This window comes from Anomalospiza imberbis, chromosome 32 (genome assembly GCF_031753505.1).
Source record: "Anomalospiza imberbis isolate Cuckoo-Finch-1a 21T00152 chromosome 32, ASM3175350v1, whole genome shotgun sequence".
NCBI classification, from domain to species: Eukaryota; Metazoa; Chordata; class Aves; order Passeriformes; family Viduidae; genus Anomalospiza; species Anomalospiza imberbis.
Genome location: NC_089712.1, coordinates 1,665,003 through 1,687,159, shown reverse-complemented (window position 1 = coordinate 1,687,159; position 22,157 = coordinate 1,665,003). Strand labels below are relative to the sequence as shown.

Genomic DNA, 22,157 nt, shown 5'->3' with positions numbered 1-22,157 from the left:
CCCATTCCCATTCCCTGGCCCCATCCCCAGTCCTGGTTCCTGTCCCCATTTCCGGTCCCTGTCCCTATTCCCGGTCCCTGTCGCCATTCCCATTCCCTGTCCCCATTCCCCGTCCCTGTCCCCATTCCCATTCCCTGTCCCCATTCCCATTCCCTGTCCACATTCCCATTCCCTGTCCCCATTTCCAGTTCCTGTCCCCATTCCCGGTCCCTGTCCCCATTCCCGGTCCCTGTCGCCATTCCCATTCCCTGTCCCCATTCCCGGTCCCTGTCCCCATTCCCATTCCCTGTCCCCGTCCCCATTCCCTGTCCCCATTCCCATTCCCAGTCCATCTCCCCATTCCCTGTCCCCATTCCCATTCCCTGCCCCCATTCCCAGTCCCTGTCCCCATTCTGGGTCCCTATCCCCATTCCTATTCCCTGTCCCCATTCCCATTCCCTGTCCCCATTCCCATTCCCTGTCCCCATTCCCGGTCCCTGTCCCCATTCCCATTCCCTATCCCCATTCCCGGTCCCTGTCCCCATTCCCATTCCCTGTCCCCATTCCCGGTCCCTGTCCCCATTCCCATTCCCTGTCCCCATTCCCATTCCCGGTCCCCATTCCCGGTCCCTGTCCCCATTCCCATTCCCTGTCCCCGTTCCCATTCCCTGTCCCCATTCCCGGTCCCTGTCCCCATTCCCATTCCCTGTCCCCATTCCCGGTCCCTGTCCCCTCTCACCGACGCCGCCGCCATCGCTCCAGCCCCCCCGGCCCTCACGTGACCGAGCAAACCCCGCGCTGCTCCCGCCGTATTTGCATAGCCCCGCCCCTTGGCCTGGCCCCGCCCCCGCCGGCTGCAGCCGCGTCCGGGCGCTGTTTGCTCCCAGTTCCCTCCCAGTGCTCCCAGTGAGGCGGTACTGGGAGGGAGAGCGCTCCCAGCTCCTTCCCGGTGCTCTCACCATCGTTCCCAGTGCTCCCAGTGAGGCGGTACTGGGAGGGAGAGCGCTCCCAGTTCCTTCCCGGTGCTCTCACCATCGTTCCCAGTGCTCCCAGTAAGAGCGGTACTGGGAGGGAGAGCGCTCCCAGCTCCTTCGCGGTGCTCTCACCATCGTTCCCAGTGCTCCCAGTAAGAGCGGTACTGGGAGGGAGAGCGCTCCCAGCTCCTTCCCGGTGCTCTCACCATCGTTCCCAGTGCTCCCAGTAAGGCGGTACTGGGAGGGAGAGCGCTCCCAGCTCCTTCCCGGTGCTCTCACCATCCTTCCCAGTGCTCCCAGTAGCGCTCCCAGTGCCGGGCGGGGCGGGGCCGCTTTGGAACCCCCCCAGGGCAGAGCGCGGCTGCTTTTGGGTGTCGGCACCGCCCGGGCCGGGCTGGGAGCGGAGGAGGAGCGGGAGGGAGAAGAGGGAGAGAGGAGGGAGAAAAGGAAAGGGAAAAAGAGGAGCGGGAGGAAAAGAAGGACCAGGAGGAAGAGGAGCGGGAGGAGGGACAGCGGAGGAGCGGGAGGAGGAGCAGCCCCAGCCCCAACCCCACGCGGTTCCCCCGCTCGGGCCGCGGCTCCTGCGGCTCCGCCAGCATCGCCCCCCCAGAACCGCAGGGGAGCGGGGAGGGGGAGCTCGCCCCAAATCCATCGGGGGTTCTCCGGCAGGGTTGTTTGGCAGGGCAGGGGATGTTTGGGTCTTGCAGGACCCCAAAGCTGAGCCGGAAATGGCCCTGCAGGGACCTTGGGGTTGCCACATGGCGATCACCCGGTACCGGCAGGCAGAGGAGGGATATCAGATATGAGAAGGTCGAAGACCGCCCAGCCCCGAGCACCCTCAGCGCTGAGAGGGACACAGCGCCCCTGGTCCCCAGCCCTGCACAAGCATTCCCTGAGGCCAGATGGATGGAGACCCCCCGAGCATCCCCCAGGGTGAAGGGACAGAGACTCCGAGCATCCCCTGGGCTGAGAGGGACAGAGACTGCCCCGAGCACCCTCTGGGACAGAGAGGGAGGGAGACCCCCCAGGAATTCCCTGGGATGAGAACGATGGAGACCCCCTGGAGAATGGCCTGGGGTGACAGGGACAGGGACAACCCCCCCCAAGCCCCTCCCAAGCATCACCCAGGGCGAGAGGCACAGAGACCCCTCGAGCATCCCCTGGGACCAGACAAAAAAAACTTGAGTTTTTTGAGTTTTTAAACAGATATAAGAAATCAAACTTACCTCTGCATAAAATACTTGTCGGATATTTGATTTTCCCACAAGTCACTTGTGATGGAAACGCAAACAAATCCCAAACATGAGTAAACTGACATTAGAAGCAATTCTGTGGCAATTCCAAGTTTCATCGGTTCCTGCACAGCTCCAGCTCAGCTGCTGGCAGGTTCTGATAAAAGAAAAGTGAAAAGTTGGCCCAATACAGATTTTTCAAAGGAAGGCAAATCTATGTGCAGCTGTCACAAAGGCGACAGGGACGAAGAAAATAATGATTCTCAAAGCCTCCAAGCCTATGAATTCGGGAGTTATTAGGGAATTTAGACACTTGAGCTGGGCTTCTTGTAGGACTTTAGTAGCCTTGTGTTCCTCACCTTGTGGTGAATGATCCTTGTCAGTCTCGCTGGTATAATTTGGTCCCTTTCCTGCAGTGATTTTAACAAACTTTTCTAGGGAGGACAACAAAATATTTTCTTTACATTGGCCACCCACAATAGCAAAATATTTTCTTTACATTGGCCACCCACAATAGCCATTTTCCTCATAAGTTCTCCCAAAAGTCACACAGAAGAAGCTGCATTGAAGTTTCCAAGAGATCCTCCAGAAAGAGACAGAACCTCCTGAGAGGAGGGAGCCATGCTGTTGTCAAAGGCACTTGGGGTCAGACATCAGTGCCCTGAACTCACTGCACCAAAATAATGTCTCAGTCTGGTTAATAACATTGTTAGAGAGATGCCTCTGCCCCAATGAAGGTGCTAACGAGACCAAATCCCAAGTGGATTTTATTGAACAGTAAATGTGAGGTAGAGGGAGAGATGGAAGAAAGAGAAAAGGGGGGAGAGCAAGGGAGTGACAGGGACAGAGACCTCCCCTGAGGTGGGGCAAGTGTGACATTGTCCCCTGTGTGCGGGGCCTTCCCAGGGTGGGGGTTTTACACCTGAGCCAGTTTGGGAAAGGGGGGTGGTGTTCACCCCCCACCCCGAAAAGGGATTGCCTCACTGTTTCAGGGTGCAATGTAAGATGTAACCCAAAGTATGTTTTCAGTCACCATCTTCATAAACTGTGATAAACAGGTGGGGCAGTGTTCTTTATCTCTTCCATGGCTCAACCCTGATAACGCCCTCCAGGGGCTATCTTCTGTTAATGGGCCATTGAGTGCCACTGCAGGACTGATAAAATTACATCATCCCATTGTGGGATGCTCCGCCCAGGGGGAGGAACCAAGCATTCCTACCTGGATATAATCTCAGCCTTGCAACACCAGGACCACCTTGCCTACTGGATTCCCAGAGGACAAGAGATCCATTACCACCACTGGACCTTCAGAGCAAGACCCATCAGGTGATTCCTTCTACAGGATCACTGCTTTGACAGAATCACGATCATCACTCCAACAGGGCTGGAACCTACATTTCATCCGACGGCTACCACCACCCTGACCAACGGGGTGTCAGGTTATATCCTGACTCTGTCAGATTAAGCCAGTGTTTCTGTATCATTGCCTTGATATTGATTTTTTTTATTAAATTGTAATTCTGGCTTGGACTCTCCTCCTGGTTTGCCTTCAAACCAGTACAAAACTAATTGTGCTCATCCCTTGTTTTCCTCCCAAAACAGAATTTTCCTTCTCCAAACCATTGCAAAATGGAGGAGAAGGATGCGAGGAAGAGGAAAGAACCCTGGGACACCCAGGCAGGTGAGGAGGAAGTCACTGCCCCTTTCCCCCTCTCTCCTGCTCCATCTCCCAGTGCAGCACGGCCCCCGACTACAGGACAACCTCGCTGCCAATGCCGTCCAGCCGGGGATGCACTGGAAGGATCTCCTTACCCTTCCCTATGGCACGGAGGCAAATCCCATCCTCTCCTTGTCCTTCCTCCCCCAGACAAGGAGCTGAGGATGGAGGCCAGGAAGGACAAATCCCTGTGGCAGAACCTCATGGAAGAGGCCGTTTTGAGCGGCTCCACAGCACAGGAATCCAACGGGGAGGAAAAGCCCAGGAGATCCCACAGGAGGAGGAGCTGCAAACCCAGTCCAGGGTGCTCTGAGGAGGAAAGATCCACCCTGTGCCAGGAAGGTTGACAGAGCTCCCACCAGAGCTCGGAGCTGGTGGGCCATCAGCAGCTTCATGATGGGGAAAAGCCCTACAGGTGCTTGGAGTGTGGGAAGAGCTTCAGGAAGAGTAACAACCTGATCCGCCACCAGATGATCCACTCCGGGGAATGGCCCTACGAGTGTGGGGAGTGTGGGAAGGGCTTCAGGTACAGCTCTGACCTTGTCATCCACCAACGCATCCACACGGGGGAGAGGCCCTATGAGTGTCCCCAGTGTAAGAAGAGGTTTCGGATCAGCTCCAATCTCCTCCTGCACCAGCGGATTCACACAGAGGAGAGGCCCTTCCGCTGCCCTGATTGTGGGAAGGGCTTCAAACGCAACTCCCACCTCGTCACACACCGGCGCATCCACACTGGGGAGAGGCCCTACAAGTGTCCCCAGTGTGGGAAGAGCTTCACCCAGAGCTCTCACTTGACCCAACACCAACGGAGGCACCGGTAAGGGAAGCCGTGTGAGTGCCCCAACTGAAGGAGGAGCTTCGTGCACTGCTCCAGCTCCATCCTCCATGGGAGAACCCATGTTGGGAAGAGTCTTGGTGATCCATGTTCCCTGTGATCCATGCTGGGAAGAGATCTTTCCCTTTTCCTGCCCCTGCCAATGACATGATGTGGGATCAAAGAACATGAGGGTCTGGCTGTGGCCCTGTCATTATATTCACTCTCACCTCAGGTCATTGCCAGGGGCAGGGAAGGCACTCTCTCTCTCTCTCTGCCTGAGGAGAAGGGTGTCCTTTCCAGGCAGGAGGAAATACATGGCTGGGAAGAGAAAGTTGGTGGTGATGTAGTTTTCCCTGTAAATTGGTTTTTTTATCCCTTCTGTTATCAGTATTGTTTCTGTTCCTGTTTGTTCCTTGTCTTGTTGCTGTTCCCAGTAAATTTTTCTTATCCCAGCCCATGAACTTTGTCTTTTGTGCTTTCCATTGGAAGCCAGAGGGCAGCGAGCGGCAGCACAGTTTTAGCGGGAGCAGGAAATTGGGGAATCCCATTCCTGAACACCGGCCCTTGGAAACCGAGCACCCCAGCTGGTCCCAGCCCTGGTGGCCATGGCAACAGCCTTGGGAGTGGGTCCCTGGCTGGAGCTGTGGGAATCTCTTCACTCTCATGCCCAGGGACAGGATGGGAGGGAACAGCTGCAGCTGAGTAGGGGCAGGCTTGGGTTGGATCTCAGGAAAAGGTTTTTGGCCAGAGGCTGCTGGGGCACTGCCCAGGCTCCCCAGGGAAGGGTCACAGCTCCAGGGCTCTCTGAGCTCTGAGAAATGGCTCCTTGGGGTGGTTCCCAAGGAAACCTGAACTGATGAGGGATGCCATGGCACCCAAACCCAGCAGTGGGGTCAGTGCAGTGTCCATGGCAACAGCCCCTTGCAATGGCCCAGTGCAGGGTGGGCTGATGATCCACCCTCACAGCTGGCCCAGGGCAGGTCTGCAGTGGTCTTGGTGGCACCTTGGGCTTGGCACACACTTGAGGAGGGTGTCTGATTTTACTGGGGAAACTCAGGAGTTTTAGAGTGCTTCAAAAATAAAAGAAGGAAAATCCCTCTTGGGCTGATTGCAGCCAGTTCACTAAGCAAAGCAGATCCCAGGTGAGTGAGGAGAGACCAGATGAGGCTGGGGAATGTGGAGCACAGTTGTCCACACTGGGTCAGAACTCAAGGCACAGCTTCTCTGACCAGGCCAGATCTCCTGAGGAGAGTGCCAGGATCAATATCAGTGAATACTGCAATCACCTCTTCTAGTAATAAGAAAAGTAATAAAACACAACCTTTAAAATAGGAATATATATTTCTTACAAACTCTTTGAAATATTTCCCCATAACTGCAGCAGCAGGAAACCTTCCTGATGAACTGCACGGAAGCAAAGGAAATCAAGGCACAGCCACTGTTTGTTAAGACTTGCTTGATCCTAATAAGCCCCGTGGTGCATCTGGAGCTGAGCCTTTGAACCTCAGGGCCTGAGAGGAGATTGCACAAACCTTTGCAGTGGTCAAAGCCAGAAGAAAACCCCGAAGTTGTTGGAGTCTCAAACCATAAATGGGACCCACAAAGGTCCATCCCCAACACAGGCTCCTCATAGAGTCCTTAGAGGAGAGAACTGGAGGACAGGATGGCAAAAAAAAAAAAACCTCTCAGAGACTCAAAATGGCACAAAAACCTCTCAGTGTGGAAAGGAAAACCCAAAGCACCTTAAACTCCTTAAGTATCTCAAAGCATTAATGAGCCCCACTGAGTGTCAGTGCAAAGCTCTCAAGGGACTCGTTAAAGCAGATAATTGGGGCCATGATTGCACAAACCTCTCACAGAGTCTGGATCAAAAGGGAAACACCAAGTACCTTAAAAGAACTGAAGTACCTTGAAGCATTCATGAGCCCCACTGAGTGTTGTTCCTGACAAAGCCTCTCCAGGGACTAATTAGAGCAGATAATTGGAGGCCATGATTGCACCAAGCTCTCAGAGACTCCAAGGCAAAAGCCAAAGTGCTTTGAAAAACCTGCAGTCCCTGGGAGCATGAAGGAGCCCCCAGGGCCATTCCTGAGCAAGGCTCCCCAGGGACTCCTTCCAGCAGATCCTTGAGGCCACTGGGATGTGGGCTAGGGGGGACGCTGAGGGCAGGACAAGGGGCTGACAGTGCCCAGCCTGGCTGGGGGCTGTGCCAGGAAGCCCCAGTGCCTCAGGACAAGGTGTCTCCTGACAGCCCTTGGTGGCACAGACCCTGCTGTGCCCCAGGGCACCCGGACTTGGCTTCTCTTTGTCCCCACCTGTCATCAGTGCCTCCAGTTCTCTGCTCTGCCTGGGGCCTGGGGACACTTTCTCAGTCGTGTCCCTCAGTGGGACCCATTAAAAGTCAAAGACACTTTGGAGTTGGATTCTGACTTGGAGTTCTGGAGAGGTTTCTGCAGCTCCCTCTCAGGGCCTGATGTTCAGGGCCTGAGCACAAAGCCCCAGAGGGTCATTAAAGTCCTTGTGCTGTGTCTGTGCTGCTGAGCTGGGCCGGGCTCCTGGCACAGAGGGTGATCCTGGTAACCAAGGAGAGCTTCAAAAGCACATTTCTCTGGATGAGCAGCTCTTCTCCCAGCCCAGCAGGGCTGGGGCACTGCCTGCAGCCAGCCCGGGCACAGAACAGAGGCACAGAGAGCTTCCATCAGTCAGGGCTGGGAAGGTGCTGAGAAGTGCCTGGGGCAGAATCCCTGGCAGCCCTTGGCACAGGAACCTCTGGCTGCAGGACAATGCAGCTGCAGCTCCTGGAGTGATCTCCTACAGCTGGAACATCCCAATGCCCACAGACCCTGTGAGTACATTCTCTGATCATCTCTTGTGCAGAGCAGCCAGGGGTGCCCAGGGCTGTCCTGCAGAGCAGGGTCCTGCAGCCCAGCGCTTGGTTTTTGAATGTGAGCAGTGATAACAAAAACTGGAACAAAGAATTCCTTGGACCTAATCCAATGGGTTGAGCCAGGGGTGTGTATTTTCGGCAACTGAATCTCCTACTGGATGTTCCTGTTTAATATCCTGATTAATTAAACTTAATAAATTGTTGAAATCGAGGGCTGGGTGTGCCCCATCCCCACTGGGACACCTGGAAGCTTCCAATAAAGGTCTGGTTTTTACTTTACTGGTCTACCACTGCTGCAAGGTTTTTTTTTCTCTTTTGGTTATAGACCACTGGGGGATAAGAGAAGCAGAGCAGGAATTGTAATCAGATATTCAGAGAACATTCTGAGTTGAAAGGGACACACAGGATCATCAAAGGAATGTTTGAACATTTACAGAGACTCCAGAACTGTGACTTTGGGTGGTCAGTCTCTCTGCTGGCAGCCTCCCAAAGGGCCTTCAGCCACTCCTCAGCCCTGGACAGCAGCAGCATCACCTTTGCAGGGCCCAGCAGGGCTCTCCTGAGCTGCCCTCGCCCAGCTGCACACAGACCCTGCCCCAGCCAGGGCCCTGCACACAGGCAGGTTTCTCCCGGTCTGGAGCAGGTTCAGATGATATTCAGAATGGGGAAAGGGAAGGAGGAAAAAAAACAGTCCAGGGTAAAAATTGGACTGCCTAGCCTAGCTAAACTAACTAATAAGCAAAAGCAAAAGAAAAGCGAAAAGCAAGCAAGCAAGCAAGCAAGCCAAACCTCTCCTTGACACAGACCATGGCAGGAGGTGAGCCAGCTGATAAAAAGACAAAAAAATCCTTCATTTTCAGAGTCAGTCCTGATGGCGCAGAACATAATATCAGGCATAAACAGAACACATGACTGGGGATACAAGCACCATAACGTCACCCTAAGACAGCTTTGTGGCTGCCCCAGCTCTGGGATGGGCCCTGGGCCTGGAGCAGGAGCAGCTCTGGAGGGCCCCAAGGCCGGGCTCTTGTGCTGGCCTGGGCAGATGGGATGGCAGCAGGGGCTGCAGAGCTCTCAGCACCTCAGCCCGAGGGGAGCAGGGCACCCAGGGAGCCTCCTTTGGCCTTGGCCAAGCCCCTTCCCCCATGGCTGGGGCTGAGTCCTGGCTGAGCTGCAGCTGCTGCTGTGCCCTGGCCAGGGGCTGAGGCCGTGGGGCCAGTGGCCAGAGCAGCCTGGGCTGAGCAGAGCTGTGGGGCCAGAGCCGGCTGGGCTGTGCTGGGGAGAGAGGCCCTTGGTGCTGCACAGAGCTCAGGGCAGCTGGCAGAGCTTGCAGGGAGCTGGGCTGGGCTCAGAGAGCCTGGCACAGAAACCATCAGTGTCCGTCCCTGTGGCAAGCACATTTCTCTCTCTCTCAGGATTTTTATAAAGGTGCACAGAGAGAAGTGAAAGAGAAAACAATTTCTATTTCTGCTCCTTGTTTTTCTCTTGTGGAATGTGTTTGGAGATTGTTTACCTAGAGCGAATGCCTGGTTGGATCACAGTGGATTGTTTGGGCCTGATGGCCAATTGGATCCACCTGTGTCTGGATTCTGGAGAACAGGGTCACGAGTTGTGGGGAGAGTGAGATATGATAGAGAGAGTAGCATGTAGTTTTTAGTATCCTCTTTTATATAGTATATTAATGTATCATAGCATAATTATAATAAAGAAATCATTCAGCCTTCTGAAATAAGTCATACATCATCATTCTTCCCATTGGGTTCGCCGACAATTGTGGACATGTGCCCTGCCTTTGATAGCTTCAGAACACCCAAATCTTCCCAAATATTCTATTGAACCAACCCCAAATTCACCCCCAAATCCTGGTAAATGGTGCAGCTTTAGATCTCTTTGCCTAATTTCTTTATTTTCACCCCAGTTTTGGTTGTTTAGACATGGTGAAGAAAGAAATTATTTAAATTGAAAAGACCTAGAAGATCATGCAGCGCTGCTTGATGCCACCAGAGTAAATAACTGAACAGAGTGGGTGAGATTTTCTGGGGTGTAAAGTCAAGAAATCACTTTCTCCCAATGAATTTCCAGTTTAGATCAGAGTCCTGGTGGATGTTCCTGCCTCTGTGTTCATCCAGGTGCCTATGGGGATCCAGGAGGACATGGAGACCACCAGCCAGGTGTCTTCTCAGCAGGGATCACAGGGAATGTGGGTCACCAGGGCTCTGAGCAAAGTGAGTCCTCCCATGGGGGATGGAGTTGGAGCAGGGCACGAAGCTCTTCCTGCAGTCCGGGCACTCACAGAGCTTCCCTTACTGGTGCCTCCGTTGGTGTTGGGTCAAGTGAGAGCTCTGGGTGAAGCTCTTCCCACACTGGGGACACTCGTAGGGCCTCTCCCCGGTGTGGATGCGCCGGTGGGTGACAAGGGTGGAGTTTTGCTTGAAGCCCTTCCCGCAGTCAGGGCAGCGGAAGGGCCTCTCCTCTGTGTGAATCCGCTGGTGCAGGAGGAGATTGGAGCTGGTCTGAAACCTCTTCTGACACTGGGGACACTCGTAGGGCCTCTCCCCCGTGTGGATGCGTTGGTGGATGGCGAGGGCAGAGCTGCAGCTGAAGCCCTTCCCACACTCCCCACACTCATAGGCCCATTCCCCGGTGTGGATCATCTGGTGGCGGATCAGGTCAGAGCTCTGCCTGAAGCTCTTCCCACACTCCAAGCACTTGTAGGGCTTCTCCCCATGGTGAACCTGCTCATGGACCACCAGCTCCAAGATCTGGCTGAACCTCTGTCCACCTTCCTGGCACAGGGTGGGTCTTTCCTCCACAGAGCACCCTGGGCTGGGTTTGCAGCTCCTCCTCCTGTGGGATCTCCAGGGCTTTTCCTCCTTGTTGGATTCCAATGCTGTGGAGCTGCTCAAAACGGCCTTTTCAGGGAGGTTCTGCCGCAGGGATTTGTCCTTCCTGGTCTCCATCCTCAGCTCCTTGTCTGAGGGAGGAAGGACAAGGAGACTATGAGATTTGCCCCTGTGCCAGAGGGAAGGGGAAGGAGATCCCCCCAGTGCATCCCCAGCAGGACGGGGTCGGCAGTGGGGCTGTCCTGAAGCCGGGGGCCGTGCTGGGCTGGGAGGTGGAGCAGGAGAGAGGGGGAAAGGGGCAGTGACTTCCTCCTCACCTGCCTGGGCGTCCCAGGGCATCTTCCTCTTCCTCACAGCCTTCACCTCCATTTCACGAATGTCTGCGGATGGGAAATTCTGTTTTGGGAGGAAAACAAGGTATGAGCACACTGAGTTTTGTACTGGTTTGAAGGCAATCCAGGGGGACAGTCTAAGCCAGAATGACAATTGAATAAGAAAATTGAGCTCAAGGCAATGATACAGAAACACTGGCTTAATCTGACAGAGTCAGGATTTAACCTGACACCCCGTTGGTCAGAGTGGTGGTACCCGTCTGATGAAATGGAGGCTCCAGCCCTGTTGGAGTGATGATCGTGATTCTGTCAAAGCAGTGATCCTGTAGAAGGGTCTGATCTTCCTCTGAAGGTCCAGTGGTGGTTACAGAGCTCTTGTCCTCTGGGAATCCAGTAGGCAAGGTGGTCCTGGTGTTGGAAGACTGAGATTATATCCAGGTAGGAATGCTTGGTTCCTCCCCCTGGGCAGAGCATCCCACAATGGGATGATGTAATTTTATCAGTCCTGCAGTGGCACTCAATGGCCCATTAACAGAAGACAGCCCCTGGAGGGCGTTATCAGGGCTGAGTCATGGAAGAGATAAAGAACACTGCCCCACCTGTTTATCACAGTTTATGAAGATGGTGACTGAAAACATACTTTGGGTTACATCTTACATTGCACCCTGAAACAGTGAGGCAATCCCTACTCGGGGTGGGGGGGTGAACACCACGCCCCTTTCCCAAACTGGCTCAGGTGTAAAACCCCCACCCTGGGAAGGCCACGCACACAGGGGACAATGTCACACTTGCCCCACCTCAGGGGAGGTCTCTGTCCCTGTCACTCCCTTGCTTTCCCCCCTTTTCTCTTTCTTCCATCTCTTCCTCTACCTCACATTTACTGTTCAATAAAATCCACTTTGGATTTGGTCTCGTTAGCACCTTCATTGGGGCAGAGGCATCTCTCTAACAATTTTATTAACCAGACTGAGACATTATTTTGGCGCAGTGAGTTCAGGGCATTGTTGTCTGACCCCAAGTGCCTTTGACAACAGCATGGTTCCCTCCTCTCAGGAGGTTCAGGCTCTTTCTGGAGGAACTCTTGGAAACTTCAATGCAGCTTCCTCTGAGCGACTCTTGGGAGAATTTATGAGGAAAATGGCTGTTATGGGTGGCCAGTGTAAAGAAAATATTTTGTTGTCCTTCCTAGAAAAGTTTGTTAAAATGACTGGAGGAAAGGGACCAAATGATACCAGCAAGACTGACAAGGATCATTCACCACAAGGTGAGGAACACAAGGCTATTAAAATCCTACCAAAAGCCCAGCTCAAGTATCTAAATTCCCAAATAACTCCCGAATTCACAGGCTTGGAGGCTTTGCCAAATGTGAGAATCATTATTTTCTTCGTCCCTGTCTCCTTTGTGACAGCTACACATAGCTTTGCCTTCCTTTGAAAAATCTCTACTGGGACACATTTTCACTTTTCTTTTATCAGAACCTGCCAGCAGCTGAGCTGGAGCTGTGCAGGAACCGATGAAACTTGGAATTGCCACAGAATTGCTTCTAATGTCAGTTTACTCATGTTTGGGATTTGTTTGCGTTTCCATCACAAGTGACTTGTGGGAAAATCAAATATCCGTCAAGTATTTTATGCAGAGGTAAGTTTGATTTCTTATATCTGTTTAAAAACTCAAAAAACTCAAGTTTTTTTTTTGTCCGGTCCGAGGGGATGTTCGAGGGGTCTCTGTGCCTCTTGCCCTGGGTGATGCTTGGGAGGGGCTTGGGGGGGTTGTCCCTGTCCCTGTCACCCCAGGCCATTCTCCAGGGGGTCTCCATTGTTCTCACCCCAGGGAATGCCTGGGTGGTCTCCCTCCCTCTCACCCTGTGCCAGGGGGTGCTCGGGGCAGTCTCTGTCCCTCTCAGCCCAGGGGATGCTCGGGGTCTCTGTCCCTTCACCCTGGGGGATGCTCGGGGTGTCTCCATCCCTCTGGCCTCAGGGAATGCTTGTGCAGGGCTGGGGACCAGGGGCTCTGTGTCCCTCTCAGCGCTGAGGGTGCTCGGGGCTGGGCGGTCTTCGACCTTCTCATATCTGATATCCCTCCTCTGCCTGCCGGTACCGGGTGATCGCCACGTGGCACCCCCCAAGGTCCCTGCAGGGCCATTTCCGGCTCAGCTTTGGGGTCCTGCAAGACCCAAACATCCCCTGCCCTGCCAAACAACCCTGCCGGAGACCTCCCGATGGATTTGGGGCGAGCTGCCCCTCCCCGCTCCCCTGCGGTTCTGGGGGGGCGATGCCGGCGGAGCCGCAGAAGCCGCGGCCCGAGCGGGGGAACCGCGTGGGGTTGGGGCTGGGGCTGCTCCTCCTCCCGCTCCTCCGCTGTCCCTCCTCCCGCTCCTCTTCCACCTGGTCCTTCTTTTCCTCCCGCTCCTCTTTTCCCCTTTCCTTCTTTTCTCTCCCTCTTCTCCCTCCCGCTCCTCCTCCGCTCCCAGCCCGGCTCGGGCGGTGCCGACACCCAAAAGCAGCCGCGCTCTGCCCTGGGGGGGTTCCAAAGCGGCCCCGCCCCGCCCGGCACTGGGAGCGCTACTGGGAGCACTGGGAAGGATGGTGAGAGCACCGGGAAGGAGCTGGGAGCGCTCTCCCTCCCAGTACCGCCTTACTGGGAGCACTGGGAACGATGGTGAGAGCACCGGGAAGGAGCTGGGAGCGCTCTCCCTCCCAGTACCGCCTCACTGGGAGCACTGGGAGGGAACTGGGAGCAAACAGCGCCCGGAGGCGGCTGCAGCCGGCGGGGGCGGGGCCAGGCCAAGGGGCGGGGCTATGCAAATACGGCGGGAGCAGCGCGGGGTTTGCTCGGTCACGTGAGGGCCGGGGGGGCTGGAGCGATGGCGGCGGCGTCGGTGAGAGGGGACAGGGACCGGGAATGGGGACAGGGAATGGGAATGGGGACAGGGACCGGGAATGGGGACAGGGACCGGGAATGGGGACAGGGACTGGGAATGGGGACAGGGAATGGGAATGGGGACAGGGAATGGGAATGGGGACAGGGACCGGGAATGGGGACTGGGAATTGGGACATGGAATGGGGACAGGGAATAGGAATGGGAATTGGGACAGGGAATGGGGACAGGGAATGGGAATGGGGACAGGGAATGGGAATGGGGACAGGGACCGGGAATGGGGACAGGGACCGGGAATGGGGACAGGGAATGGGAATGGGGACAGGGAATGGGAATGGGGACAGGGACGGGGAATGGGGACTGGGAATTGGGACAGGGAATGGGGACAGGGAATGGCAATGGGGACAGGGAATGGGAATGGGGACAGGGACAGGGAATGGGAATGGGGACACGGAATGGGAATGGGGACAGGGACCGGGAATGGGGACAGGGACCGGGAATGGGGACAGGGAATGGGAATGGGGACAGGGACCGGGAATGGGGACAGGGACCGGCAATGGGGACAGGGAATGGGAATGGGGACAGGGAATGGGAATGGGAATGGGGACAGGGACCGGGAATGGGGACAGGGAATGGGAATGGGGACAGGGACCGGGAATGGGGACAGGGACCGGGAATGGGGACAGGGACCGGGAATGGGGACAGGGAATGGGAATGGGGACAGGGACCGGGAATGGGGACAGGGAATGGGAACGGGGAAAGGGACCGGGAATGGGGACAGGAACCGGGAATGGGGACAGGGACCGGGAATGGGGACAGGAACCAGGACTGGGGACGAGGCCAGCGAATGGGACCAGGAATGGGGACAGAGACCAGGAATAGGACTGGGAATGGGGGCAGAGAATGGGGACAGGGACTGGGAATGGGGACAGGGAATGGGAATGAGCAAAGGGAATGGGGACAGGGACTGGGAATGGGGACACAAAGTGGGGACAGGGATTGGGAATCAGACCGAGAATGGGGACAGAGAGCAGGAATAGGACTGGGAATGGGACCGGGAATGGGGACAGGGACAGGGAATGGGGACAGGGACTGGGAATGGGACCGGGAAATGGGGCAGAGCCCAGGAATAGGACTGGGAATGGGACCAGGAATGGGGACAGGGACGGGGGGTCCTTGACCAGCTTCCCCAGAACCTCCACCAGGGTCTCCCAGTGCAACCGGAGCCGCTCAGCCTGGTGTCCCCAAAACCCTGAGCAACCCCCAGGGCCCTCCCAGGAACCCTCCGGTCCCTCAAACCCAGCGTCCCCCACATTCCCTGCAAGACCCCCATGTCCCCATCCTTGTCTTAGCTCAACATCTTTATTTTTACCTGCTTTTGAGGGTTTTGAAAGGGCAAAGAGAAATGAAAAAAAAATCCAGGCCAAGGGGAGCCAGGAGGATGTGGAGCCCCCAGCCAGGTGTCTTCCCAACACGGATCAGCGGCACCACGGATCACCGGGGCTCTGCCCACCGGGGCTCACTGGGGATCATCCAGCACGGATCCTCCTGTGGGGGATGGAGCTAGAGCAGCGCACGGAGCTCTTCCCACATTGGGGGCACTCGCAGGGCTGCCCTTGGTGGTGCCTCTGTTGGTGTTGGGTCAAGGCTGGGCTGTGTGAGGAGCTCTTCCCACACCTGGGACACTCGTAGGGCCTGGGACATCACCAGGAGCGGGGCTGGGATGTGCTCTGGTGCCTGGGACATCACCAGGAGCGGGGCTGGGATGTGCTCTGGTGCCTGGGACATCACCAGGAGCAGGGCCGGGATGTGCTCTGGTGCCTGGGACATCGCCAGGAGCGGGGCTGGGATGTGCTTTCGTGCCTGGGACACCACCAGGAGCGGGGCTGGGATGTGCTCTGGTGCCTGGGACATCACCAGGAGCGGGGCTGGGATGTGCTCTGGTGCCTGGGACATCACCAGGAGCGGGGCTGGGATGTGCTCTGGTGCCTGGGACATCACCAGGAGCGGGGCTGGGATGTGCTCTGGTGCCTGGGACATCACCAGGAGCGGGGCTGGGATGTGCTCTGGTGCCTGGGACACCACCAGGAGCGGGGCTGGCTGTGATGCTCTCCGGTGCCTGGGACATGACAAGGGGCGGTGCTGGCTGGGGTCTGTTTGTGCCTCTGAAGTGCCAAGGGCAGTGTCCCAGCGGGGCAGCTCTCAGTGTCCCCAGCAGGTCACAGTGTCCAGTGCAGCCCGTGCCAGCGGTCACTGCGCACACGGGGCAGGCTGGGCTGGACGGGGGTCGGGGCAGAAACGCCGCCCCCGGGACTGGGCTCTCCCCCTGCCTCTGGGGCCCAGCCCCTGCTGGGAGCGCCTTGGGCAGGGCACGGGGCTGCTGCTGGGCCAGGGGGACAGGCCTTGCCCCCTGCCAGCTGCCCGGGCCCCTCTGATGCCTGTCCCACGTCCCTGTGGCTCCTGTCCCCACCACTCCCCACCACCTTCACTCCCTCCATCAAAGCCCCACTCAACCTCTGCACGGTGACCTCTGGAAAGAAAGAAAGAATGAAGGAAAGGAAGTGTTGTCTCTTCACCCTGGCTGGATGCCAGGCACCCACCAAAGCTGCTCTCTCACTCCCCTCCAGAGATGGCCAGGAGAGAGAAAACAGAAGGAAGGCTTCATGGGTTGAGTTAAGGACTGGGGCAGATCACTCAGCAAATGCCATCAGGGGCAAAACATTTTCGAAATCAGAGATATTAGAGGAACTTACTGCTATCCAGATCAGGGCAGTATAGTGAGAAGTACAATAAAGCTTTAAAAACCCCTTCTGCCCATCCCTCCCTCCTTCCCAGCTCTACCTCCTCCCCCAGTGGGTGCAGGGAGACAGGGAATGGGGGTTCTGGTCAGGTCATCACCTCTAGTTTCTCCTGCTGCTCGGGGAGAGGAGTCGTTCCCCTGCTGTGCTGGGGTCCCTCCCTGAGACACTTCTCCATGCACTTCTCCAAGGTGAGTTCATCTCAGGGACAGCAGTTCTTCACAAACTGCTGCAGCGTGGCTCGCTCCTCCATGGGCTCACAGGTCCTAGCAGGACCCTGCTCCAGCGTGGGCTTCTCTCTCCAGGGGTTTGCAGGTCCCTGCCAGGTCCCTGCTCCAGCACAGGTTTCTCGTGGGGTCACAGCTCTGCTCAGGCATCCCCCTGCTCCGGCACGGGCTCCTCCAGGCGCTGCAGGTGCATCTCTGCTCTCCGTGCCCTCCATGGGCTGCAGGGGCCCAGCTGCCTCACCAGGGACTGCACCAGGGAATCTCAGGGCAATCAGCTCCAGCACCTGGAGCAGCTCCTGCCCCTCCTCCTGCCCTGCCCTGGAGTGTGCAGAGCTGTTCCTCTCACATGTTCTCACCCTGCTCTTCCCTGCTCAGTTACAATAAAACGATCACCAGTTTTTGTTTTCTCAAATCTCTTATCCCAAAGGCGTTACCACCATTTCTAACTGGCCCAGCCTTGGTCAGCGGCCGGTACATCCTGGAGTGGGCTGGAATTGACTCTGTGGGACATGGAGGAGCAGCTGCTCTCACAGAAGGTGCTCCTAGAGCCCCTCCCTTACCAAAACCTGGCCATGCAAACCTCGTATAAGTATGGTAGGGTTTTTATTACCATTATGATTTCAATGATCTCTATTTTTGCTATTAATGGTACAGTTGTTATTACTAGTATTTTTAGTCCTTTTGACTCTATATTAATAGTGGCTAGAGTAGAAACAGGTTCTTCATTGCAAGTAGAAGTTAGAATTTTGTCAGCCTCTTGCCCTGCCCTGTTCTGTGTCATTGCTGCGTGTGAAGCCGCTGCTGCCAGGGCTCCCCATTTCCCTGGTTTGGGATATTTCATGGCATCGCTCCCATGTCAGAAAGAGAGGGCTCATTCCATTCAAATGGATTGCCTGATTACACCTTTACTTAGGTGTAATACGGCACGTGGAGTACCGTATTTCTTCTAACTACCCTTCAAACCCCTTTTACCATAACCAAACCAACAGTACACGCTCAACAGCGATCAGCTATTTTACAATAGTTTCTAACCTAGTTTAACAATTCCCCCTCTAACTATTTGATCCGTCTTCTAGCCTGCATCAACCTTTTAAAGTCCAATTTCTAATTTTCTCAGTTTCTCATACTGCTCAAGCATATCTCTGGCATTCTGATCACTCTGTTCTTTTATTAGCATTACTTTTTTGCCATTTTTCCCTTCTACGTTACCTTGCAGCATGATGCACCTTGGCCAATGCTGGGTACTATCAGGACTAGAAATGGAATTGCACATGGTAGAAATATTACACTTACTAGTGCACGCACTGCAAAGAAGACCAATTTCTTCCACCATTTACTGTTCCAGGTGAACAAGTTGTCCCATCAGTCGGGGTCTCCAAAAAGGGGGTCCATTTTTGCGTTACAGCATAGGTTAGTTTCCTAATATTTTGAGTAATGTTTTTAATTACATGACTGTGGTCATCAATCTCTAGGCAGCATTCTGAAATGTTAAATTTCCCACAGATCCCTCCTTCCTCTGCGAGGAGGTAGTCCACTGCCAATCGAATTTGGTAAATTACTGATCATGTTTGTGGTTGCTGCTGGCTCAAGAGATCAATGGTCAGAGTTGTTTGATTGGACATTATTTCAAGTACTGCTTGTAAACGGATGATTCGATTGAGCATGTATACTGGGCTTCTGTACCCCCAGGATCCACCCTGGGCCCAGGTAGCCGGCCCATAAGTATCGATAATCTTTTGTGGGGTCCAAATTTCATTGTTCCAATTTTGGGTTCCGCCAAATAAACTCCTTTTCTTTCTGGCCAGATCATCATATACTGGGACTCTCAAGTGTGATTTCACATCCTTAAGCAGTAAGAAAAAGGATGGTTTTACTGCTCCAATTGTGCAACTCCTGGTCCACCCTCCCGGTAACTTCACATATGCCGTGTTACCACAGACCTAAAAAAAACTTTTAGGTGCATCCCAGAAATTAGAATCTTGATTTGTTGTATGTTTCCAATATTTGGATAGGGTTTCTATTGCCCAGAATGGGTTAATATAATCTCCTAAGCATTCAAACAGTTTTTCTCTGTATAGACATCTACTTTCAGTTTTTTCTATTGACCAATATGAATGGGGGGTTTCTGGGATCCACCTGGTGTGTGTGTGTCATTTGCTGCTAGATATCTTTCACATGGTGTTTCTCCTGCTTCTATAGTATACATTTTCCCTTTTCTTGATAACCACTCTTCCCCTATTATTGTGGATTTGAGCTTCCACTCTCCTTCCCTTCTTTTGAATACTCCCATACTTTTTTTCATGTAATCCATTTTAAAATGTCTAGGGGACCCAAACTGATACCATCCCATGGACAAATTTTAAGTGTGTCCCCTTGCACACCCAACAATCAGTCAAATTAAATTATTTTGTAATCTTTTCCACCATATTGATAAAAAGATTCTTACCATTTATTTGTCCCTCTCTCTCCCTTTGTCCTTTCAATTGCACTTCTTTCTCCTTGAATGTATCCTGGTTGGTTTTACTTTCTTGTTCAAAACATACCCATCTTTCTTTCATGGGGCACTCTCCTGAGATCCTCTGACTTGGGTTTGCAATAGTTTTAGCCAGCCAATATATTTCATTATCCTCTTTACAGGTTGTTAACTGGGAGTGGTCAATACATTTGGGATTCATGTTGGTGTGCACTCTGATGAATGCACTTACTGTATCTCCTCTACACAAGGGATAGTAACACTTCTCACAAGTGTTTCCTCCACTTCCTCCGAAGTGGATGAGTAGCAGCATTGCTACCAGTGGGAGTCTGGTACGGGCTGGCCTCCTCACCTCTCGATCCGCAGGGCTTTTCTCGGTGCCCTGAGAGTCTTTCCCAGAGGTAGTTCCTGATCCAGTCTTGCCTCCCACCTCTGGTTTTCCCTCCTTCTGGAGACATTCTGCCATGACCCTTATCTCACCAACTCCCTTCCCTCAATTTGGTCCCAATGAGGGTTGCAAGGGGAGTGCTCTATGGAGCAGTACTGGAAACTGAGATGTTATTCTGATTGTCAATTCTTAGCTAAACAAAACTTAAATTTATCCTATAACAAACATTAGCAAACTTTAAGGATATACAGATAACAATGCAGAGGTTTCCTGTGGGGGGGTTGTGTTCAGGGTTGCACTTCTTTTGGTGCTTTCCTCAGGACCAACTTCAAGTCTTTATCGTCTCTGCTGGCTATAGTCCATTCGCTTGCCTCAGCTGGGGGTTGTACTGGACCCTTCACTCGACTTGCATGAGTCCAGCCCCGCTCCTTTGTTCTCACTGTGGTGTTTGCTGCAAGCAGTGCCTGGAAGGGGCCTTCAAAGCGAGCAGTTAGTGGAGGGTTTTTCCATGATTTAATCAACACCCAGTCTCCTGGGTTAGTACCATGTATTTTACAGTCCAGTGGGGAAGTTTGAGGAAGGTAACCCTTTTTCCTTAGTTCTTCCAGGGTTGTTGTTACTGTTTCTATATATTTTTGCATGGTCATCCCCCCCTCTTGATGTTCCCCAGTACTGTATGGGGTAAGCAAGAAAGGCAGCCCAAACAACATTTCACAAGGAGAGACCCCTAGATCTGTTCTGGGTCTCGTTCTTATTCGTCATAGGGCTAGTGGTAAACATTTGACCCAATTCCATTGGGTTTCTAAGACCAATTTTGTTAAAATATTCTTTAAGGTTTGATTTACCCTCTCGACCCTCGCAGAACTCTGAGGGTGCCAAGGGGTGTGTAACTCCCACTTCATTCCCAGGGCCCCGAGGACTTGTTGCAGAACACTGGATGTAGAGTGGGGGCCACGGTCTGAATCAATAAAATTTACTAGCCCGTATCTCGGAATAAGTTCTTCTAAGAGAACTTTTGTCACAGTTTGGGCTGTCTCCCTTCTCGTGGGGAATGCCTCAAACCAGTGGGTTAGATGGTGAATCTCCTCTGGGGAGAAGAGGATGTTCCTAATAGGATGCAGCTCTTCCCAGGTGTGTGTATTGGGACCCAGGAACTGATCTGTTTGCTGTGCGGTGCCAGTTGGATCTTCTATTAAACCAACTAGCTCTTTCTTATATATTCTTGCTTCAGAAGCTGTCAGGGGTGCATTTATAACACCTATTCCTCCGACCGCCACACCTAGTGGAACTTCCCTCAGGGGAAGCAGCCTGTCAGGATTTACCTCTGGCCTTACACCACTTTTTGATCTGGTATTACAGTAAGGGCCAGCATCTGAAGGCTTATTTGACTGGCTCACTAATTCTTTGTTATCACGTTGGGAGGGTTCAGTTGTTAGGTTGGAGGATATATCCAGAGGTTTTTTCTCAGGGAAAGGTGTTGTATTCTGACTTACAGGTGAAGCAAGTTGTATGTTAGTGGGGGTAGGAGGCAACGGGGAAAAAGCACCAAGGGGTGGATATATATGGGGGAGTGGGGTTGTTGGAGGGGGTAAAAATGGCATGGAGATTCCCTGAGGAGATAGAGAAGGGGCAGGGATCATTGGAGGGGGTAAAGGTAGGTTTTGAGAAGTAGGAGGCTGGGTGTTAAGTGGGGGGGTGGCTTCATAGTGTGAAAAAAGCCAATCCCTTGGGGTTTTTTTTTAGTTTTAAAAGTTTATTAGTAATAAAATTGTTTTAAAAATAGCAATAAAATTAGAGTAATAAAAATTTGGACAATGAGGATTAGGACAATTACAAGACAATAAAAAGTAAAGAATTATGGATGTCCGGATGTTTTTGGGCACTAAGCTGCCAAAAACATGCCTTGTGAACAAAGGAATTACCCTTAACAGCAACAGCCTGTTGCATATTCATATATCTCATACATGATGCATAAATTCCTTGCAAATTAAGAATTTTTCTGGTTGTTGTCAACTTCTTCCCCTTAATCCTAGTGGTTCCATAAAGATGGAGAGAAGGTGGAAGAATGTTTGTCTTTTCTGATAAGGAGGCAGTAACTCTTTATGTGTCTTGTCGCTCTTATTTCTGTGCGAAGATTCTTGATTATCTTATCCCTTTTCTTGAGCTAGTAAAAATATCTGACATTGCAGAGTTTCTATTTTAACATTGTGTTATAACCTAGAACTACATTTAACACACTACTTAAGAGAATTAATACAGCATAACTTTCTATCACTGCACATATAATATTTGTTTTAATATTTGTGACAAAAGCCAATCATAAAATATGCATTTTTCACACCTTGCCCTCACTGCCCTTTTGTCACACACACACACACACACACACACACACACACACAGAGACAGTTCTCGGTTAATTTCTGATTTGATTGCCTGGATTTTGTTTGGTTTTGTTGTTGCTTTGTTTTCTTGGTGTGCCTGCAGTGTCCAGTCAGGAGCAGAGTGACTCTTGCCAAGGAACTTTGTGGTGCTGTTGCTTAATATTAAATCTGGTTTTTGCTGATCCCTTGCTGGGGATTTTTTCAGCGCTCTCAAGCCCTTGTTGGTAACAG

At 53.1% G+C, this 22,157-nt stretch overlaps 2 protein-coding genes across 2 annotated transcripts; one reads left to right on the top strand and one right to left on the bottom strand.

The window, feature by feature from the left end:
• The first annotated feature begins 3,723 nt into the window (after window positions 1-3,723).
• Window positions 3,724-5,166, top strand: LOC137463917 (zinc finger protein 22-like). The gene is made up of 2 exons (XM_068175287.1): window positions 3,724-3,866; window positions 4,053-5,166. The coding sequence occupies exon 2, from the start codon at window positions 4,373-4,375 to the stop codon at window positions 4,721-4,723; it is 351 nt and encodes a 116-aa protein (XP_068031388.1). The 5' UTR covers window positions 3,724-3,866; window positions 4,053-4,372; the 3' UTR covers window positions 4,724-5,166.
• Window positions 5,167-9,750: 4,584 nt separating this feature from the next.
• Window positions 9,751-10,818, bottom strand: LOC137463957 (zinc finger protein 239-like). The gene is made up of 2 exons (XM_068175301.1): window positions 10,767-10,818; window positions 9,751-10,580 (listed from the first exon to the last, which is right to left on the bottom strand). Exons 1-2 carry the CDS (start codon window positions 10,816-10,818, stop codon window positions 9,910-9,912), a joined length of 723 nt encoding a protein of 240 aa, XP_068031402.1. The 3' UTR covers window positions 9,751-9,909.
• Between the last annotated feature and the right edge of the window lie 11,339 nt (window positions 10,819-22,157).

Bases quoted from the DNA above. Each gene is read 5' to 3' on its own strand.
- LOC137463917 (XM_068175287.1), top strand. From the start codon at position 4,373: ATGATCCACTCCGGGGAATGGCCCTACGAGTGTGGGGAGTGTGGGAAG.
- LOC137463957 (XM_068175301.1), bottom strand. From the start codon at position 10,818: ATGGAGGTGAAGGCTGTGAGGAAGAGGAAGATGCCCTGGGACGCCCAG. The intron at 10,581-10,766 runs GTGAGGAGGAAG...TTCCTCCCTCAG, and splicing joins GCCCTGGGACGCCCAGGCAG to ACAAGGAGCTGAGGATGGAG.